At 38.5% G+C, this 20,607-nt stretch overlaps 1 protein-coding gene across 7 annotated transcripts in view; it reads left to right on the top strand.

Annotated features, from left to right (window-relative positions):
- PSD3 (pleckstrin and Sec7 domain containing 3) overlaps nucleotides 1-20,607 on the top strand; it is a gene marked incomplete at both ends in the record, with an annotated part of 417,861 nt that overhangs the window by 364,704 nt on the left and 32,550 nt on the right. For all 7 annotated transcript variants that reach the window (XM_084231033.1, XM_084231037.1, XM_084231038.1 and 4 more), the window contains 2 exons: nucleotides 16,388-16,545; nucleotides 19,142-19,286. In XM_084231033.1, coding sequence (XP_084087159.1) covers nucleotides 16,388-16,545; nucleotides 19,142-19,286 — 303 coding nt within the window. The remainder of the gene's footprint in view (nucleotides 1-16,387; nucleotides 16,546-19,141; nucleotides 19,287-20,607) is intronic.

Genomic DNA, 20,607 nt, shown 5'->3' with positions numbered 1-20,607 from the left:
ACCAGACAGGGCTGAAAATACAGAGAAAGAACTTTAAATCTTCTCAGTCTTTATTTACTCAACTTTCTTCCTTACTCCTATCTCAGCCAAACAACAAGCTTGTCACAAAGGTTTTCAGTGACTTCTAGAAGAAGTCACTGAGTTAATAACTGAGTTAATAACTATCTCATTCCTCTAGATTTTATAACCCTGCAAGTGTGTTTATAACCTTCTCTGTTGCCTGCCCCCTGAGCACATACAGTACCAGCAGCTTCTTAGATGTTGAAGTGAGAACTTTGCTGGGCTGACCATCTCTGCTCAATTTCCTCATACCCTCCAGGAAAATAGTCTCTTGGAAAAGTGCTGAAAGAGTAGGACTTTGTCATATGCTAAATCTGTTGTTGCACTTCTCTGATTTAGAACTGTTAATTTTCCTCTCTGTACCTCAGCTTGATATCTGTAAAATGGGAGGAATGCATGGTCCTCCCAACTTAATGGTCAAGCTAAAGATTTTTTTTAATATATGGAAATAGCATCTGATGTTGAATAACAAATATTATTTCCTTCTTGATGACCTATAAGTGAATGTTTTTTCCCTTTTGTTTTTTTCCCCGTCATTGCTAATCATAAGCAATATAGTGACTGGCCCAGACATGCTATTTTTTTCCCCTGTCTTTTCATAATCCTGTGTGAACGACTGTGAGGAAATGGTTAAGAACTAGGCCAACTACCTCAACCATCCAAATGCACGTCCTTTCTTTCCTGTTAACTTTATTGAGGATAAGTAATTCCCTCTGTGCTTTTTCTCCACTTCAGATCAGAGACACCATAGGCAATCCATGAGCCCTTATAGGACTGGTTCAATAAGTAATAGGCAGGACAAAGGGTTTCATATTCTGGATGAAACCAGCAGTGTGACACTAGTCGAAGACACTATGATAACCTCACTCCTTTATTTCTATTGATATTAGTTAAATGTATGATATCAGTTCTGCCTACTCTACCTGCCTGGCATCATTCCAGTTTGAGCTGGTTTACCAGAGATAGACCCATGCTTCATCTCACTTTCCCATCACCTGAACCCTAGAAATTCAGCTGCTACCCTGACATGGGTCTCCTTGTGTATGAAAAGACAAACTGTAGGCTCTACACCCATTCCATGTGACAAAAAACATGAAATAAGTAAACACAGTAGGAGCTCCCCCCATCATATCGAAGGAACATTTAACAGCAGTATTCCTATATTAAAAAAAGACAATATCCGCATCTAAGTACAGAAATTGCTTTATATCTAATAGCTAAAAAAAATATTCATCCCCAGAAGAGCATCACAGATCACAGAGATAGCAAATGGTTTGGCAGACTTACTGAGTCTAACTTGCTTCAGTGATCATTCAGCCAGAAGTAACACTGGTTTATTAGTATTTTTAAGTATTAGTATGATGCAGTTTTTAGGATACTTTTTATATTTCAATTTCACAACTTCATAGGAGGATATTGTTTCCTTTTTTTTTTTTTTTTTTTTTTTTTAAATAATGAAGAAACTAAGGCTTAAAGTTTGGCTAACCTCCTCAGGATTGTGAAGGTAGTAATAACCACACTAGTATTCTTTCCTTCAGGCTATTCTTGGAGAAACACAAAAGCTCTATATTGAGACTTTTCTTATTACTAGAAGATCAGAATAAGCTATTTCAGTGAGTTTCTCATGACTTTTCCCTCCTCAATCAAGTTCAACTTTGGCACTACATAATTTACAAATTTTACTTCCTCGGGCCTCCCCGGTGGCGCAGCGGTTGAGCGCTGGGTTGCAAAGCTGCCTGCAGCCTCTGAGGCACTGATTCTATCCACGGCTGCTCCCCGGCCACTGGAGGAGGGTCCCACATGGCGCGCAGACCTCTCCTGCCACCCGCTGCTCCCCTCAGCAGTGTACTTCGGTCCTTCTGCCTGCTCTGCTCCCTGCTCTGGCTCTGGTGAATTCTCTCACCCTCCCATGCTTCTGACTGTACCCAGTGCATGTATAAACAAAACAAACAAATAAATAAATAAAACATGCCTCTATTAAAAAAAAAAAATTGCTTCCTCTCCCTTTAAGCTCATGCTTCCATAAGGGCTGATTGATAGTTACCCTTCAGCCTGATTGCACTGCCTCACATCCAGCTACTCTTTTACTGGAATACAGAATAATCTCTGGTCATTTTCTATAATTAAAGTAAATGACCTTTTGAGAGTTTCTAACACAAACCCATTTTCAGATGTGATTACTTCCAGAATCCATGAAAAAAAATCATGGAAATGTCAACATGCCAACCATTTGAAGACTTCCAGATTGACACATAAAAGTTGTAGCTAAACTTTGCTAACAAACTATCATTCTCAGTACAGAGGGTAATAATTGTAAGCAAATCAATAATGAATGCATCTACTAGGTCAGAACTCAGCCCACTTTTCAGAATGCTGTTCAGTGGAGATATAACCGTGAACAAGCTAAGGGAGCTTATTTTCTGTGTGAAAAGATCAACAGATTAAAAAAATATATTTTTCAGTGCAGTTTGCCATGTGCTATGAAGAGGGAAGCATATTCTATAAGCATTTTTGGAGGAGGCTTAACTGAGCCTCAAGAAGAGATGAGAAGTTTGTGGAAGAACTCATGAAGTAATATTTTAAACCTACATTTACAAGACAAATACAAGTTAGTCATATTGAGTGTTCATACATGGAGAAGCGTTGTGTGGATGCCTAGATACGAGAGACCACAACATGTTTGGAGATCTGCAGGTTCGGTGGAGTATATAGGGTGTGCAAGGGAGTTTACGAAGACCTAGAAAACCATTTTTAGAAGTTGAAATTTTAGAGTACTATGAAGCCATCAAAGGGTCTTATATGGGTATTACATTATCATATTTATATTTTAGAAAGATCATTTCTGGCTACAGGATAGAGAATGGGTTGGAGGCAGAACTGGTCAGAAACATAGAAACCAGATTAACTTGAACTGGAGGGTTCAATTTCTGGTGTTGAATTCAGAGTGGTTGTGGGATAATAAATGGCTATATCCAAAAAACAATCATGGATATTCAGATTTGGAGCTGAAGATAGGGTCCAGAAATACAGATCTGGAGAGCATCAAAAATTAGTTGAAAATATAAGCCATGGGAGTAAATGATGTCACTCGTCTTGGTAGCATGAGAAGTTAGAAGACAGAATCGGTAGAACACAGATACTTCATATGTGCCCTAAGAGGAATAGATAGTGAAGGAGCCTGAACTGTATGACCAGAACTAGGATGATAGCAGAGGGAAGGGGAAGACGATGATAACAGAGCTGGGGAGAGGGAGGAGTATGGAAGAGGTGGAAGGGGGTGGATTGAGGAGGAACAGGCATCAAGAGACGATTGGAGTGTTCCATGTTGGAAAAGTTTTATTACAGGAATTGCAAAGTGCCACTTGAATTCAGCAACAAGGAAATGATTGATAATGTGGTTTAAGTGGCATGCAGGATGTGGAAACCATATTGAAATGAGAATTAAAGTCAGAGGCAGAGAGGATATAGACAGCCACTTTCAAGAGACTTGGAGTTTCAACTTTGAGCTTTCCTCTACAACCCCCTTTCTCATATTTCCTTTCCTGAGTTTTGCAAATAACAGATCCCCTGTGCCTTTCTCATTTCTACTGAATCTCTTTTCTTTCCTGTTATTGATTTGTCTTTAAAGTAAAATAAGTCCTATCTTCCTTCCCTCTAGACATTTTCTGACATTACTCAGGACTCTTGTTTTGCTTCTCTGGGTTACACACAGTTTTCCTCGTGACCAACTCATCTCCTTTTCTGGCCCTCTCACTCAACGGTAGTTACATATGCCTCTGACTTTCAAGCAAAAAGTAAATCCACAGAGTATCACAACAATAATGTCAGAACCATTTGCAAAATGTCATATTGGGTGCTATGTGAGAAATAAACATGTGTCTACCCCCAGAAAGAGCTTGGGCATAGTGCTGATGAGAAGACCAGTCTTATGTAATGAGTGGCTAATGACATGACCAAGTGTGTAGATGAGGATTGGAAAAAACAGGGTAAATGAAATAAATTTGGGTAAATAACTGATTCTCGTTTCTAGAACTCAGGTAGAATCCATTAAATACAACTGTAGGATAGGGACTGATTTAAAAATTTGCACATTCAAAACTTTGCAAGTAGGGATCAGGCATAATATGGGATGTGTAGCAGAGGGGTTTTGTCTACCTTCCAAATAAATAAGAATGTACTCCTTTCTTTGTTGATTCAAGTACTTTCAGTGCCCCTGAGCCCAGAGAGCTCATACCTAAGAAATCCCGTGGATAGCTGATATTACTATTGGAATATAAAATATTTATGGCAGAAGTCTTAACTTTTAATGTAGTTTCATGTATGCCTTAAAATGTGAAATTGTTATGAATTGATGATAAAATAATTAAATTCTTGTTGGTCCTGATGATTCATCGCTGTTGACATTTGGATATTAACTTCATATCCATTTGTTAACAGAGTGAGTCATCTGCTAGTCAAATGATTAGCCTTTGCTGTCACATAGCTCCGAAGGTTCTCTGGTTTCTGTCATAGACTTTGTATCTATCCCTACTAGCCTCTACCTTTTTCTTGAAACCAGTTTTTAGGGGTGAGCTTTTTGGTATTATTCTTGCTAAGAGGTTGGTTGTGACAAAACTGAACTATGTTACTGTTAAAGTAAATCATCAGGTGATGGAATGGTTAAGAGTGAAGGGTGCAGGTGGTTGGTTATTACATAGCAGTGAATCACTTGATTATTATCTTCTGTAAACCTCTTGAGAATCTTCTAATGTCTTTTAACTCTGGGGTCTAGAAAACAACTACTCAAACCCGAGCGTATTTGCCTTTACCACATCTCTAGGAGAGAAATCAGTTTGTTATCTAAAAACTTAGTTTGCTATCACAACATCCTGGGAATGCACTGTCCATGAAGTTAAACCTTCTCTTCATTCTTTGAATAACTTAGAAGAAATTTGTTCCAAATGCCTTTAAGGTTTTTAAAAATCTTACTGGGAAAGGAAGTGTTTGAAATATAGTTCATGTTAAGAATGAGCCTAGGAACAGGCAGAAGAAAGACGCTGAAGATTCAAGGGCCCACAGACCCTGAAGATGGTGGGGCTGACGTACAAAACACGATCATGCCTGGAGCTGGCTGATCCTGGCCTAGTCCCTGACAACTGAAAGTTTTCATATGTGCTCTGGGCATTTCTATTGCCTTTTATGAAACTGGTTTGTACCCTTTCACACTTTAAAAAGGCTGTGGACCTACCCTCATTCTCTAAACAATGCAAAGTGCGTGAAGGAAATATTTCACTAGGCTTTGAAGCCTTGTTCCCTTGGGAGAATGATGATCATATCCACGTTTTCAGTAGTCATAATTTAGATTAACTACCGAGTCCAGCAGAGAAATATAAGGAAAACAAGGGACATTTAGAACATAATCATAATTCTTAAAAACTATAAATTCTTGAAAAGACATTGCAGCTGGAAACACACTGGGTTCCGGGGTTCGAGACATTTAGACTGTGCTCTGAAGGTTTCTGTTTTAAAACACCATTTCCATCCATATGTCTAGCAAATAGAAACTAGTTTATTCCAAATGAGTTTTTTGTCTCCCATGAAGAGATGAAACAGTGCTCTGTGACTTCTTCCCAGTTGTTTGAGTGCAAGATAGAGTCAGATCTTTCCCTGTGAGCTGCTTCAGTCTGGGAAGTGCTTCTTTCCCTCCTTCCTTTCAAGATCAGGATATTCTAGACCCACAACAGTCATGTGACATTATAGAGGAAACATGAGACACTGACTTGGTCTCACAGGACTCTGAGCTGGGTAGTGATAGGTAACATGGGTGACAGGTAGACACATTGTGACTCAGGCAGCCACTAACAGTGTTAGTGACCCGGGGACTGAGAGCAGAGCAGAAAATAGCCCCCCTAATGATCATATTAGGAAGCAATGTGGAAGGGTACTGAGATTTTTCTTTTTTCTACTTAAAAACTTCCTAGGTTTCTTTAGATATTGAGGCAAGGAATCCTATAATCTTTTTTTAAGATTGTTGATGGCTATCTGTACCTAATTCTCAGCCAGCACAGCTGTGTAATCATCAAAAAAGCTAGATAGAGCCTACCTTGCTGGTTCATTCACCAGATTTATCCTAAAATTTTTCTTTTGCATCATTTGTTTGAGAACTTTTTGAGAGAGCATCTCACTGAGACTTACAGTCCTACCATGTAAGTGCTACCTCTATGTGGACTAAGGAGTGTTAATATGTAATGTTTTTCGGGGCCACCCCGGTGGCGCAAAGGGTTAAGCACAGCACTATGAAGCAATCCACAGCCTCTGCAGCACAAGTTTGATCCGGGCCTGCCAGGGAGCAACCCACATGGCGCGGCAGACCTCTCCTGTCTTGCCCGCTGCTCCCCCTCAGCAGTGTACTTCGGTTGTTCTGTTCCCCACTGTGTGTCTAGTGAATCCTCTCACCCCCCACACCTCTGGCCTCTACCCCAGCTTTTGTATGCATAAATAAATAATTTTTTAAAAAAATATATGTAAAGTGTTTCAGTGCTAACAAAGTAAGACCCCCTATTGCAGGCCAGCACCTCCCCATCATGATGGTATGGAAAATGGGCAGCATGTACATGTTAACCGGACAAATTAATAAAAACATTGTGTTGAAGTTTTTCTTTGGACTCTTTCAGCTTTAAAATTTTATGATTTTTTGAATCAAGTATTTGATTTTTTCCCAATTTTTAAAAAATCTTTTGGGTCTCCCTGGCGCAGGCCGTTGAGCACCTCACAGTGAAGCTGTCAGCAGCCTCAGCAGCGCAGGTTCAATCCCAGCTAGCAAGAATCCCACATGGCGTGACAGACCTTTCCTGTCTCGCCTGCTGCTCCCCTCAGCAGTGTATTTCGTCAGTCTGCCTGTTCTGTTCCCTGCTCTGTCTCTGGTGAATCCTCTCACCCTCCCACACATCTGGCCTGTACCCCTGTTCTTGTATAAATAAATAAAAATAAAGCTTTTAAAAAATAATAAAAAATTAAAGATAAAAAATCTTTTATTGGGTTAATGTTGGTTTACATCATTACTTGTATTTTAGAAGTTAGGGTCCCAGGCCTCCCCGGTGGCACAGGCGGTTGAGTGCAGCGCTGTGAAGCTGTCCGCAGTCTCTGCAGTGCTGGTTTGATCCCGACCAGCCGGCGAAGGTCCCACATGGTGCGGCAGACCTCGCCTGTCGCTCCCGCTGCTCCCCTCAGCAGTGTATTTTGTCAGTCTGCCTGTTCTGTTCCCTGCTCTGTCTCTGGTGAATCCTCTCACCCTCCCCGCATCTGGCCTGTACCCTGGTTCTTGTATAAAAAATAAATAAGGGCCTCCCAGGTGGCGCAAGCGGTTGAGCGCTGGGTTGCGAAGCTGCCCGCGGCCTCTGCGGTGCCGGTTCGATCCCCGGCCGCTCCCCGGCCACCAGAGGAGGGTCCCACATGGCGCGCAGACCTCTCCTGCCGCCCACTGCTCCCCTCAGCAGTGTACTTCGGTCCTTCTGCCTGCTCTGCTCCCTGCTCTGGCTCTGGTGAATTCTCTCACACTCCCGCGCTTCTGACTGTACCCAGTGCATGTATAAACAAAACAAACAAACAAACAAACAAATAAATAAATAAATAAATAAATAAATAACATGCCTCTGTTTAAAATAAATAAATAAATAAATGAATGAATAAATCTTTAAAAAAAATTTAGGGTCCCCTCCTTCAGGTGTTATTACCATAGTGCACCCATAGTCCACCACCATAGTTCATTTGCACCCCCCTCCCTTTTCTTCTGGGTTCCTCTTTTGATTTTTAAATAAGTGATTTTTGAATATATGCTTAGTTGAGTTATGAGCTAAAATATACCTTCATTTGAATTGCTTTTATCCTTCCAGGTTTATGGGAATAAAGCACTTTATATTTAAATAGAGACCACAGTTAAACGAATAGGACTTTGACCCTCAAAGGCAGGACTTATTTACATCTTTTTTTCCTGGTTAATTCTCAAATAGTGCCAGGTCAGTTTCCTTTTTACTAAAAAGGAACAATGATAGTCTGATTAACACCTCCTTTTTCTGGTTACTCCTTTTACATATTCTCAGTACCAAAGTGTTCCCTTTGTACTCTATCAGTAAACAGCTACCTGTAAATGATTAGAGTATGTTGTATTCATTAGCTTCTAAAGCACATCAAGGACAGAGCAAAAGCCTTTTTTTTTTCCCCTAGAAGATTCCATAAATTGAGCCTCGCTGTTAGCACAGGCGATAAAGCACAGTGCAGTGAAGCTGTCCGCAGCCTCTGCAGTGCGGATTCGATCCCGGCCGGCCTGGGAGATACCCACAAGGCGCAGCAGACCTCTCCTGTCTCTCCCGCTGCTCCCCTCAGCAGTGTATTTTGTCAGTCTGCCTGTTCTGTTCCCTGCTCTGTCTCTGGTGAATCCTCTCACCCTCCTGCACATCTGGCCTGTACCCCAGTTCTTGTATGCATGAATAAGTAAATCTTAAAAAAAAAAAAAAAATGAACACTTTCTGTGCTGCCTGGTAAAAGAAAAATAAAGCTGAATGATTTAGAAAAATAACCAGAAATACTTAGAATTTTTTCCAAAAGATAGTCATCATTATGAAAAACACTTTTAGTACCTTTTTAAAAATCAGGAATTAATACAGCTTGGTCTCTGTTTTATTTTAATTACTTACATTTGTGTTAATATCATCATAGCTTCAAGCAAGCACACATTCTTAGTTCTCCTATATCTATTCTCTCACTGGAAATTAAGACCATTTTGACTTTGTTTTAAAGTGATATAGCAATTTCACCTTTTTAATGAGGCATGAAGTCAATACCTCAAAAACTCTGGGCATGTTTTTAATTGATATTGATGAATTTCAATTGGAATTTGGTCACTTTCCAAATTGGACTTTATTTTTACCTGAAAGTACAAACTTTCAGACGGTTATCAATTATTTTTGCATATGTAGATGATTTTTGTGTTAATGTATTATGACTCAGCTTCAAAAGAGACTTAATTAACATGCTTTTTAGGGAAAAAAAGAAAGTATTTTATTTCATGCTTTAAATGAATTTAAATAAGTGGCAGTGTGGAATCACATTCTTGGTGCTTATTAGGGTGGTGGATGTTTTAATGAATCATACTAGATAAAAAGATGTAGATTGCAGTGAACATAAAAAGAGAGTAACACATTTTAGGCCTCATTTTCACCCTTACTTTGTTTGAGAAAATAGATAGTAATTAGATGTCACAGAGCATCTTATAGAAAAGTTCTTAATTGAATTTATCTTGCTCTCTATTTCACATTTAGCTTGTACAACAAAGAGTCTTAGGTTTGAAATGGTTTGATTATGATCATCATTTATCCCTTATTTCTTCTTTCCCAATTCCATCCTTTTAACACTTTCTACTTTAAGTTATGAAAAATAACGATGTCAGATAAACTTTGTAGTATAAAGTCACTTTTTAAAATCCAATTGTTAGCCTTAATGTGCTAGTCTACCCTGAGTTTTGCTCAATTTTTATAAACTTGAAACTTCATTTTCCAATCAGAGTTTTGGATGCCAAACATATTTTGGTGGGGTTTTATAGAAAAGTGAAAGTTTACTAGACTTGAAAATTCCTGGACTTCAGTTTCATCCTAATATAAAAAAGAAAGAGGCAATCAGCCCCATATGGAGTCACTTGTGCTAAGCCCCATGTCAATTTACCAAGACTTAATACCTAACCTAAGTGTAGTTTCAACATCTCTCAAAATGTGACCTTTAAATGGAAAAACTGGGATTTCAGGAAATCCAGCATTAATGAGGTAATTTCAGGAAATGAGGTAATTAACGAGGTAATTTCAGGAAAACCAGCATTAATGAGGTAATTTACCTGGTAGACCCTTTCTGTCCCCATAGGAAGGTAATGTATTTTGAAACATTCTCTCTTCTTCATGTCTTTAAAAGGCTTCCATTCTATATACTTCTCTTTGTAGTTCCTTTCTGCTTGCTAAATAGGATGCTACCTGATTCATGCATAGTTTAATAAAGTCAATTCAATCTTTTGTCAGTTAAAGGAAATTCTATGGGGACTATACCTGAGAAGGGATGGGGGGAGTAAACATTGTTTAAAAATGAACAATGAGGGCCTCCCCTGGTGGTGCAGCGGTTGAGCGCTGGGCTGCGAAGCTGCCCGCAGACTCTGCAACACCGGTTCAATCCCCGGCCACCAGCAAAGGTCCCACATGGCATGACAGACCTCTCCTGCCGTGCCCGCTGCTCCCCTCAGCAGTGTATTTCATCACTCTGCCTATTTTGTTCCCCGCTCTGGCTCTGGTGAATTCTCTTACCCTCCCGTGCTTCTGACTGTACCCAGTGCTTGTATAAACAAACAAATAAATCTTTAAAAAAAAAAATAGGCATATCTCCCGCCAGACTGGACAACAGAGGCAATGGCATAGCCCTTAGTATATTGCCAGGCACAGAAATTGTCATAGCATAAATATTCAGCAAATGCTTGGTGAACGGACTTTAAAAAAAAAAGAGCAATGATGTAAAATACACTTAAACAAAAAAAAACAAAAATTTTAAAATGAAGCTGGTTAGTTGGATTTTATTATTTAATACTAGTTAAATATATCCCGTGTTCCATTGTAAACATTGTTTATCTTCCAATGTAAGGTAAGCAGCAATGTATCTTAGAGTTTAGGAAACTGCATTAGAATTGAGTCCTCTTCAAAAACCATGGTACAGTGATCCTAGTTGAAAATTACTGTTAGCTTTTACTTAAGGCTACTATGCATGTTGCATTTTAAAATGCTGTGCACTATTTGAGCAATTGAAGAATTACATCCTTTAAACTTGGTTTTAAGTAAAGTATTAGCAGAGAAAATATGTTTCAATAATTATGGTTCCTCCGATATGTGAAGATCTAAATTGTCCAGTATGAATAGATATCTTCAATCTTGTGTTTCTTATTCACATATAGTAGTTTGTTAGAAATCATAGTGTCGGTCGGGCATCCCTGGTGGTGCAGCGGTTGAGCACTGGGCTGTGAAGCTGCCCACAGCCTCTGCAGCACAGGTTCGATCCCCGGGCACCGGGCGAGGGTCCCACATGGTGTGCAGACCTCTCCTGCCGCCCGCTGCTCCCCTCAGCAGTGTACTTCGGTCCTTCTGCCTGCTCTGCTCCCCGCTCTGGCTCTGGTGAATTCTCTCACCCTCCCGCGCTTCTGACTGTACCCAGCACTTGTATAAATAAATAAATCTTAAAAAAAAAAAAATCATAGTGTCAGTGGGAGTTTAACTGTTAAGAGGAGTTGTAATCATCCCAGTGGGTACTTTGAGAAAGGAATAAGGCCAACAGCAAAACTAACATCTGAAGGACAGGCTGAAGAGGAGATACCAAAGCAATGGTTAGAGAGGTAGAGAAAACAGAAGAATATTATAACAAGACACCAAGGGAGAATTTCAAGAATGTTGTTGACTCTGTGGGTGCTAGAAAATGAGAACTAACAGGAACCTACTGACTTTTGCAATTAGGAAGCCACAGCTGATCTTTGCCAGAGAAGTTTCAATGGCATGTGGAAATGTACTCCCTAAAGGATGAACTGGAAATTAACATATAAAACAGTTAATGTGACCTTAGTAACCCATCATATATAAAGGAAGAAAGAGTGACAGCCAGAGGAGAAACAATATTCAGGAGGAACTATTATCTTACAAAGATGAGTGACCTTGAGCATATTTATAGAATGTGAGGAAGAAGCCAGTAGATAAAGAATAATTAAAAATACAAAAGAAAGAAAATAACCAACAAAATAAGATCCTAGGAAAAGCTGGTAGAAGTTGATCTGAGAACACAGGATTAGCCTCTATTTTAGGAAGAAAGAAGTTGAAAGTAGTAACAAAATATAGGTGTTTATAAGATATGTAAGCAGAATATTTGATATTTACAAGTTTGACCTTAGGAAAACAAGATCAAGCTATATTCTACTAAGAACTTATTAGAAATTATACAGACTAGTATTTATTCAGTGTTTATGTTGTGAACATTATTAAGAGTTTAAAAAACAGTACGTCTTCTAATTTATCTGCCAGCTTTATGAGGAAGATAATTTAATTACTTCTCAAAGAAGTAAAGTGATATGTTTAATTAACCTAAGAGCACAAAAACATTAAATGCCATATCAGAGCTAGAAATTTGAGCCTAGATAGTTTTAATTCTAAGTAGTAGTGTTGAAGAGAGTAGTGGACATTTAGCAGAATGGAACAGAGTGATTTATCATGGTTGTGTAAAAGTATTGCCGATTGGCATTGACTATGACCATAGCTGGAGACTGTGAGTCTGTGATGACACAGCTCTGAACAACTGGGTTGATTATCTCCAGCAGATTTTGTTAGCAACAGTGAAGCAGCCCAAGTGCGTCATCATATAAGGAAGAATTAGAGTGGAATTTTTCAACCCCAGACTAGATTGGTGAAAAATAAGGCATAACCTAGCAAAAATTCCTGAATTCTAAGGGGAAAAGAAACCCCTGTGAGATTCCTAACAGAAATACAAGAACAGGAAAATAGAATAGACTGGCTTTGGACTTTTGTAAAACAGAAAGCTTAGAAACCAGTAGGATAGCATCTGTAGACTACTGCATGGAAAAGGACTGCATTTCTAAACCCAGTTCCCTAGCTGTCAAAGAAATTGAGAGATATTTGAAAATAAGAACCCATCTGCTTGAAAGAAGAGAAAATAGCAAAGAGGTGAGAGACCACAAGGTGGAGAAAAGATAGAAAGTAGGTAAGCAATAAAACATGGAAACAAATCTAGAAGAAAAAGAGACTCAGGGAATGTGTAAGTTATATATGTGTGTATATATTTTTATATAAAGTTTCTTAAAACAGAAAATATATAATACAAGATAATTTTAATAAAATAGAAGATTGCAATATACTAAACCATTTCTTTTTTTTTTTTTAATAGAGGCATGCTTTATTTATTTATTTGTTTGTTTGTTTGTTTGTTTATACATACACTGGGTACAGTCAGAAGCGCGGGAGGGTGAGAGAATTCACCAGAGCCAGAGCAGGGAGCAGAGCAGGCAGAAGGACCTAAGTACACTGCTGAGGGGAGCATCGGGTGGCAGGAAAGGTCTGCGCGCCATGTGGGACCCTCCTCTGGTGGCCGGGGAGCAGCCGGGGATCGAACCGGCACCGCAGAGGCCGGGGGCAGCTTTGCAACCCAGCGCTCAACCGCTGCGCCACCGGGGAGGCCCTGCAATATACTAAACCATTTCAACAACATTTAGGATTAGTGGAAAGGAGGAAAGTCAGAGTATTTTTATTTATTTATTTATTTGTTTGTTTGTTTGTTTGTTTATACAAGCACTAGGTACAGTCAGAAGCGTGGGAGGGCGAGAGAATTCACCAGAGCCAGAGCAGGGAGCAGAACAGGCAAACTGACGAAGTACACTGCTGAGGGGAGCAGCGGGCGGCAGGAGAGGTCTGTGCGCCATGCGGGACCCTCCTCTGGTGGCCGGAGAGCACCCGGGGATCGAACCGGCGCTGCAGAGGCTGCGGGCAGCTTTGCAACCCAGCGTTCAACCGCTGCGCCACCGGGGAGGCCCAGAGTATTTTTAAGGTTCATTTTGATGTGGACAAGAAGTAGGGAAATAGAGCATTTAAAGAACCTTTTCTATTTCCATCATATGTAATTTTGTACTAACCAGGTAAAGAAAAACATTTTAGAATAATAAATAGTGCATAGTTACAAGGAAGATAACAAAACCTAAATTCACTAAAACAAAGCAACATAGCAACTAAAATGTAAAACAACTATTAGAACTTAAAATACAGTGCAAGAGGATGGATTAGTCAAAAAAACAGTGAAAGCACATGGAGGAATTAAATCAATAAACTTGAATATAAATTGTACTCATCCTTCAGAGAATATGAAGTATTAACAAAAATCAACACATTAGTTGGAAAAGGATTTGGGGAAAATAGATTTTACAGAGCACAATGTCTGATCACAAGCCAGTAAATCTAGAACTATATAATAATGATAAATACCTAAAACTATAGGTATTTGAAATTTGAGAAACACTTGGACTCCCTACAGTCAAAAAATACAAACTGGTCTAGAAAGCAATAAAAAATACTCTTAATTCTTAAGTAATGTGTAATTTGTATTCAGAATAAAAATTACAGCCTTAAATTCTTTCTTAATTAAGTAATATGAAAAACAAAAGAACTAAGTAATGATCTTTAATTCATAAAAGAAAAGCAAACCACAGGAAACTGGTGAGATGGAATTAAGATAAAAACCCAAAATGAGCACACAAATTTCTAGGCTGACCTCTGTGCAAACTCAAATTCAGATGTGTTAGAAATAAGAAAATGTCAAAATGGAGGTAACACATAAATTCTGTGAGATATTTTGGCCCTAGCCATTCACCCCACTCCCCATTATTCATCTTCCCCAGATTCCTATCTAGAACTAAGTGGTTGAATTGAGTGGATGCTCAGATAAGCTGGGTTCCATTAAAGCATGATCATGAGGCTGGAGGGGACTTAGTGGTCTTGCTGCCTAGCTGGTACTCCTCTCTAATAGGAATTCCCCTGGGAGAAGAATTGTGACTCTTTGGAATGTCAAATCACAAAGAAAAATCTCATTGATAAAAGACAGGACTCTTATAACTTGATTGTCATCATGCATTTATTGGAATTATAGAACAGATGCATATAAATACATTGTATTAGAAGATTGTTTTTAAATTCACACCTCTCTAGAAAATCATTATTGTCAACAACAGTTCTTAATCTCTAAGGTCTAATAAAATGGACTTGCTATTGCTATCTCAAAGTACAAATTTCATCATTTAATAGTATGAATTGGGGTAATCTTTATATTGCTCTGGCTTTTGCTATGTATTTTAGAGGGAAAACCTCCATTGACAGTCATCATTAAGGATCAACAGCTGCTGTTTACTTCTACCCAGTTTGAATTGGTGGCAATAGTACTTTCAAATTGCTTGAGGCAGGAGGAAGGGAGGAGGATGTATAATTTTTTTTTTTTGAAAATTTGCAAAACCAGACTGTGATAAGAGAACAGACAATGTCTTCCTTTAAGTTTTTACTGCTAATTAGAAAGTAAGGTGTGTGTGTGTGTGTGTGTGTGTGTGTGTACACAAGTGGAGTTTATGTAGCATCATGTCTAATAAAATAGGGAAGGGGAGAGGGGAGACCTTAAGCACTGAAAAACATCTCCTATAACAGACGTTAAGCCTACTATGTTTATATTGGTTTTGAGACCTCTATTATTCTACTAGGTCCATGAAAATTACTAGATATACTACTACCACTACTACTACTAATAGTGATGCAATCAAGTTTATCTTAAATTCTTATTATTTTACTGGTTGGGATTTGTTTGTTTGAAGGAAGCCTCAAAAGAACCATTATAAGTTCAATGAGTTGTGCAGCCTCTGCAGTGCCAGTTTGATTCCCAGCTGGCCACGGAGAAACCCACATGGAGCCGGCAGACCTCTCCTGTCTCTCCCGGTGCTCCCCTCAGCAGTGTCTTCCGTCCGTCTGCCTGTTCTGCTCCCTGCTCTGTCTCTGGTGAATCCTCTCACCCTCCTGTGCCTCTGACTGTACTCCAGTTCTTGTATAAATAAATAAATCTTTAAAAAAAAAAAGAATAAAATTGTTTTCCACACATGGTCCCTTCCTTTTTATATAAATTTTCCCACTTTTCAACTGTATGGTAGTAGAGCTGAGCTTTTTCCTGATTATTAACTGATTATTATTAACTGATTATTATTAACTGATTATTCTCTTTCTTTTAGCCAAGGAACTGGAGAAATAATTCTATTTTACTGTTTTGGGGTTTTTTTTTTAATATTAGTCTCAAAAGAAAGCAGGAAAATGTGGTGTCTTTAACACAAAGAACACTCTAACTTGGCTTTCACCACACTGATGACTATCTCAACACTTTTACATTTATTTCTCAAACCATGTCACTGGTACTATTAGACCTGGTTTCATTTCTAATCACTGTGCAGTGGGTGTGATGGATATTTTGTCTTTGGCCTTCCTTGTTTACCTTATTTATTATATCTAGCTCTTTTTTAAAGGCCCCTTAAGAGTAAATATGTATTTTCTCATTCTGACCATGTTTTTCAAAGAACAGAATGCTTTTATAAATAATTTTATTTCCAAGGAAGCAAAGAGTTTTTACCATTCATTTCACTTTTATCATGTACCTTTATGGATTTTCTAAAAATTTTGTGTTATAGTTTCAGGTTTTAAAAAGAGAAGTAAAAATTTTGTCTCATCTCTGTCACCTTTGTATCTGTCTGTAGGATGAATATAAGCCAGAAAAGGCCCTGTCTGAAGAGGATTTGAAAAATGCTGTGAGTGTGCATCATGCACTGGCATCCAAGGCCACAGACTATGAGAAGAAACCCAATGTGCTTAAACTTAAAACCGCCGACTGGAGGGTCTTGCTTTTTCAAGCCCAGTAAGTTTTGTTGGTTTGGTTTCTTTGGTTTGTTAGTTTGCATGGCACCACTTTATGCTGAGAAATAGAATCAGAATCTGCAGGGGAAATTTTTTGAATTGTAGTCAAAAGTCATTAATGAGTTTTACTAGAGGGTGGACTGCTCAAGAAAACCGGAGTAAGGAAATATCAACCCTGGGTTCACGTTGTTTTGTTTTTTTAATTGAGGTAAAATTCATACACCACACGGTATATAATTTAGAGGTATAGGATCACACCCTTCAGGTCTGTGTTAATATACGGCACCCACCAGCAAGGGACCCACAATGGATTCAAGTTTCTTGTTCTGCTTCAAAGTAGTCCATGACATTTAGTCAGCCATTTACCATCTCTACAATTTAATATCTTCATGAATAAAATATGATATTGTGTACAACTACTCACACAATGAGTAAAATAGAGTTGGATTCAAATCACCATTTCCTTATTCTTTGTCCTGGCATGTCCTTTAACCTCTTTGAACCTCAGCTTGTTATTAATGGAGATAATACGTTTATCTCATAAGGTTCTTCTGAGAATTAAAAGAGATCAAGTATATAAAGGACCTCACACAGTGCCTGGCATAAAGAAACCCTTTGATAAGTATAGGTTTCCATTTTATTCTGTCTTTTTTCCTTCTGAACTCTAATAGGCCATGATTAAGCTGGAAGGAAAAGATAAAATCACACTGGAGCAAGGAAATGGGATGGGTTGCCAGTTTAAGAGGTCTGGTGACAGCCTTTCGATTAAAATAGAATATCCCACATGGAGAATATTAGGTTTGTAAAGTGAAGAACTGAGCCCTGGGAGCAGGAATTTTAATAGGAGCAACCATCGGTGTTGGCAGCATGTTAACCATCCGTGGCATGCCTTTTGTAGCCTGAACTTGACATCAGAGTCACCCCCACAAACACTACCTAATGACCACATCTAGCATTGGAATTGAAATTTGACATCACAATACTGAGCACAGGTATCTGAATGCTTGCTGATCAATGTGAGATCAAAGAAAGCAATAAGAACAGGAGCAGGCCCTCTGGCAACTTGTAGATGTGGAACTCCAGAAGGTCTAAAATTGCTGACATTAGGTGAGGAGGAAGCTATAAGGAAACCCAAGGTACATGGGATTTTTCTAATGTGGACGTAAAATACCATTACCACCCCAAAGGGAACCATAGCTAATGGTGTAATTACAGCTACTCATCATAAAAATCCTTTAAAATATTCTATTCCCCAGCATTCTTTAAAAATACCAGATATGGTAACTAAGGAGATGTTATTACTTCAAATAGAATTGATAACAGAAAGTAGTCAATTGAGCTAAGAGAGCCAGGAAATCAGAATGGAGAGACATGTGTTGATATCTAAAATGATCTTAGGTTAGTGTGGCCTCAAAGTAATGCTAAAGGAAATTATTTTAGATTGACTGATAATTCTGTCCATTTCCTATTATTGATTATATACGTGGTGGATAAATTGTCCTGTTTCGTGACTATTTCTACCATTCCATTATAATTCACAAATATTTGTTAAATGTCAGACTCAATGAATATATGTGACATAATTAGAAGTATAATCATGACATCAGATGATTTCTACCTCCTCACTTGTGAATTTTTAAACAACCTACTGAGGTATACCTCACAAACCATTTAATTTTGCATATTTTAAGTGTACAGCTTAGTGATTTTTTTATAATTTACAGAACTATGCAACCAGAGTTGCAATCCTGTTTTGGGACATTTCCATTACTCCAGAGAGATCCTCCATGCCCTTAGCAGTCACTCCCCATCTTTACCCCCAGCCTAGAAGCCATTAATCTCATTTGTGTCTCTACAGTTTCCAGATTCATATAAATGGAATCATACCATCAGTGAGTGGTCTTTTGTGTCTGGCTTCTTTTACTCAGCATAACGTTTTGGGTGTCCATCCATATTGTAGCGTCTATCAGCACTTCATGCCTTTATTGCTGAGTAGCATTTTCTTTCTTCATTCACTAATTGAGAGACATTTAGGTTGTTTCCTCTTTTTCACTATTATAAGTAATGCTTCTATGAACATTTACATACAATACCCGTAATGATATGTTTTAATTTCTCTTGCATAAACCTACAAATAGGATTACTAGGTTTGTGTGATAAATGTATAGTTGACTTTTTAAAGAGGTGTCAGAACTGCTTTCCAAAGTAGATGTACCTTAACTCTGATCAATTTATCCCTTTGTTGGGTTTTTAAAAAGTCAATTTACATGATTGGAAGAAATTAAGTAATTACTTTTTGACCTAGCCTATTGTCAAGCAGACAATTGGGGTTTATACTTAATGTCAAGTGATTTTGCTTTTCTATCTCGAGGAATAATCACAGCCTTACACTATGATAATCATTAGTTCCAGGACCCTCATTACCATGGGTACTACGGTTAAAAAGTTAATCTCCAGTGGAGTTTTGTCATGGATTAATTGCACCAAGAAGAGTAAATGATTTTGTGTGTGCTACTTTAAAGCAGAAATGAGCAATGGGCAAGGTGTAATGGTGTAATAAGATAATAACCTAATATAAGCATATCTGTTTCTCACAGGAGCCCAGAGGAAATGCAAGGGTGGATAAACAAAATTAATTGTGTTGCAGCTGTGTTTTCTGCACCACCATTTCCAGCAGCAATTGGGTCTCAGAAGAAGTTTAGTCGACCCCTTCTGCCTGCTACTACAACAAAATTAACTCAGGTAAATTGTTTTGATAGTATTTAATCTTGGAAAAAAGTATTTTGTAAAACAGTCTTATTAATGTGTATTTGACTATTACTCTGTATTTTGGAGAGAGTGTGAGACCTTGCCCTAGAAGGGTTTGTTGTATAAAAGAGGCAAAATGCAATATACTGAATTTTATACTTTACACAGGAAGCATACAACCAAGTCAAGGTTTGTAGGACAAATACTTTGAATTTGTTTCTAGAATTTATATGAGTTGACTACTCAGTCAGTCATACTGGCCTGATTTTTTGCTTTTGCTAATAGCTCATATGTTTTTCAAATGATTAACTAATGTTCGACATCCTGGCATGGAAACCAGCTTTTTGCATTCATTTTTGTTGACTTTATTTTGCATTTCTCATATCCCAAGCTGTATTTGGTGCCAAAATATGAAAATAGTCCAAGGATCCACTCATCCTAGTACAAATGGGTAGCACATTTCCTCTCCTCAGGACAAAGCTTCACGGAGTGTGTGATTTCCTAGCTAGCTGGGGCAAAGTGCAGTTGAACTCTGTTCCAGATATATTCACATAAGCTTCTCTCTTGATGTTGGATTGATCTCTCTAACAATCTATTGTGTCCCTCTCCTTCTTAAAGTTCTATTCTAAGAACCACAGATGCCAATTTTAAAACCCTCTCCAGTGCCCCATTGCCGTTGACTAGTTAATGATTTTGGAAACTACTTTTATGTCTTTGCAAATTTCTTACTGGTGCAATAATAGAAATAGTTTTTTCTGACTCTGATAAACCAGGTATTGATATTCATTGGCTCCTCTACATATGTCATGACTATCAATGGTACATTTATTTAATAAATGCATTTATGCATTATGTGCCTCCTTTACATCAGTGATAGAAAGGCAAATGAAACAGACAATCTGGGATTGGATTGGGAAATACAAATCAGGAAGTTTAATCATAATACAGCTTGATTAGAGGTTAGAAAGGATGGTCCAGAGTCAGGGGGTGTGAGGAGCAGACCTCTCCTGGCCCAGCAGGTGAAGGAGGATGTGTGGCATCTAACACAAAGCTTACAGGGTGAGCAACAGTTAGTTGAGGTGTAAAAGGACAGATTGATCCAGCAGGAGATCAGAACGGCCTAAAGGAGAAAAGTCCTGGGATGCAGGAACCACATATAAGTTATCAGTGTGACTTGGGTGTTGAGAAAAGGAAAGAAACATTCCTTTGTGAATATAAGCAATAGCCAGATAATGGAAGGTCTTGTTGTGTGCACTTTGGTTCCCCGGCATCCTTAGGATACGAGGTTAAGCAGCAAAGTAATGAGGTCAAAATT

Source organism: Talpa europaea (assembly GCF_964194135.1).
Source record: "Talpa europaea genome assembly, chromosome: 4".
In the NCBI taxonomy this organism is placed as follows: Eukaryota; Metazoa; Chordata; class Mammalia; order Eulipotyphla; family Talpidae; genus Talpa; species Talpa europaea.
The sequence above is the reverse complement of the archived record's forward strand: the minus strand, read 5'-3'. Positions and strand labels throughout refer to the sequence as shown.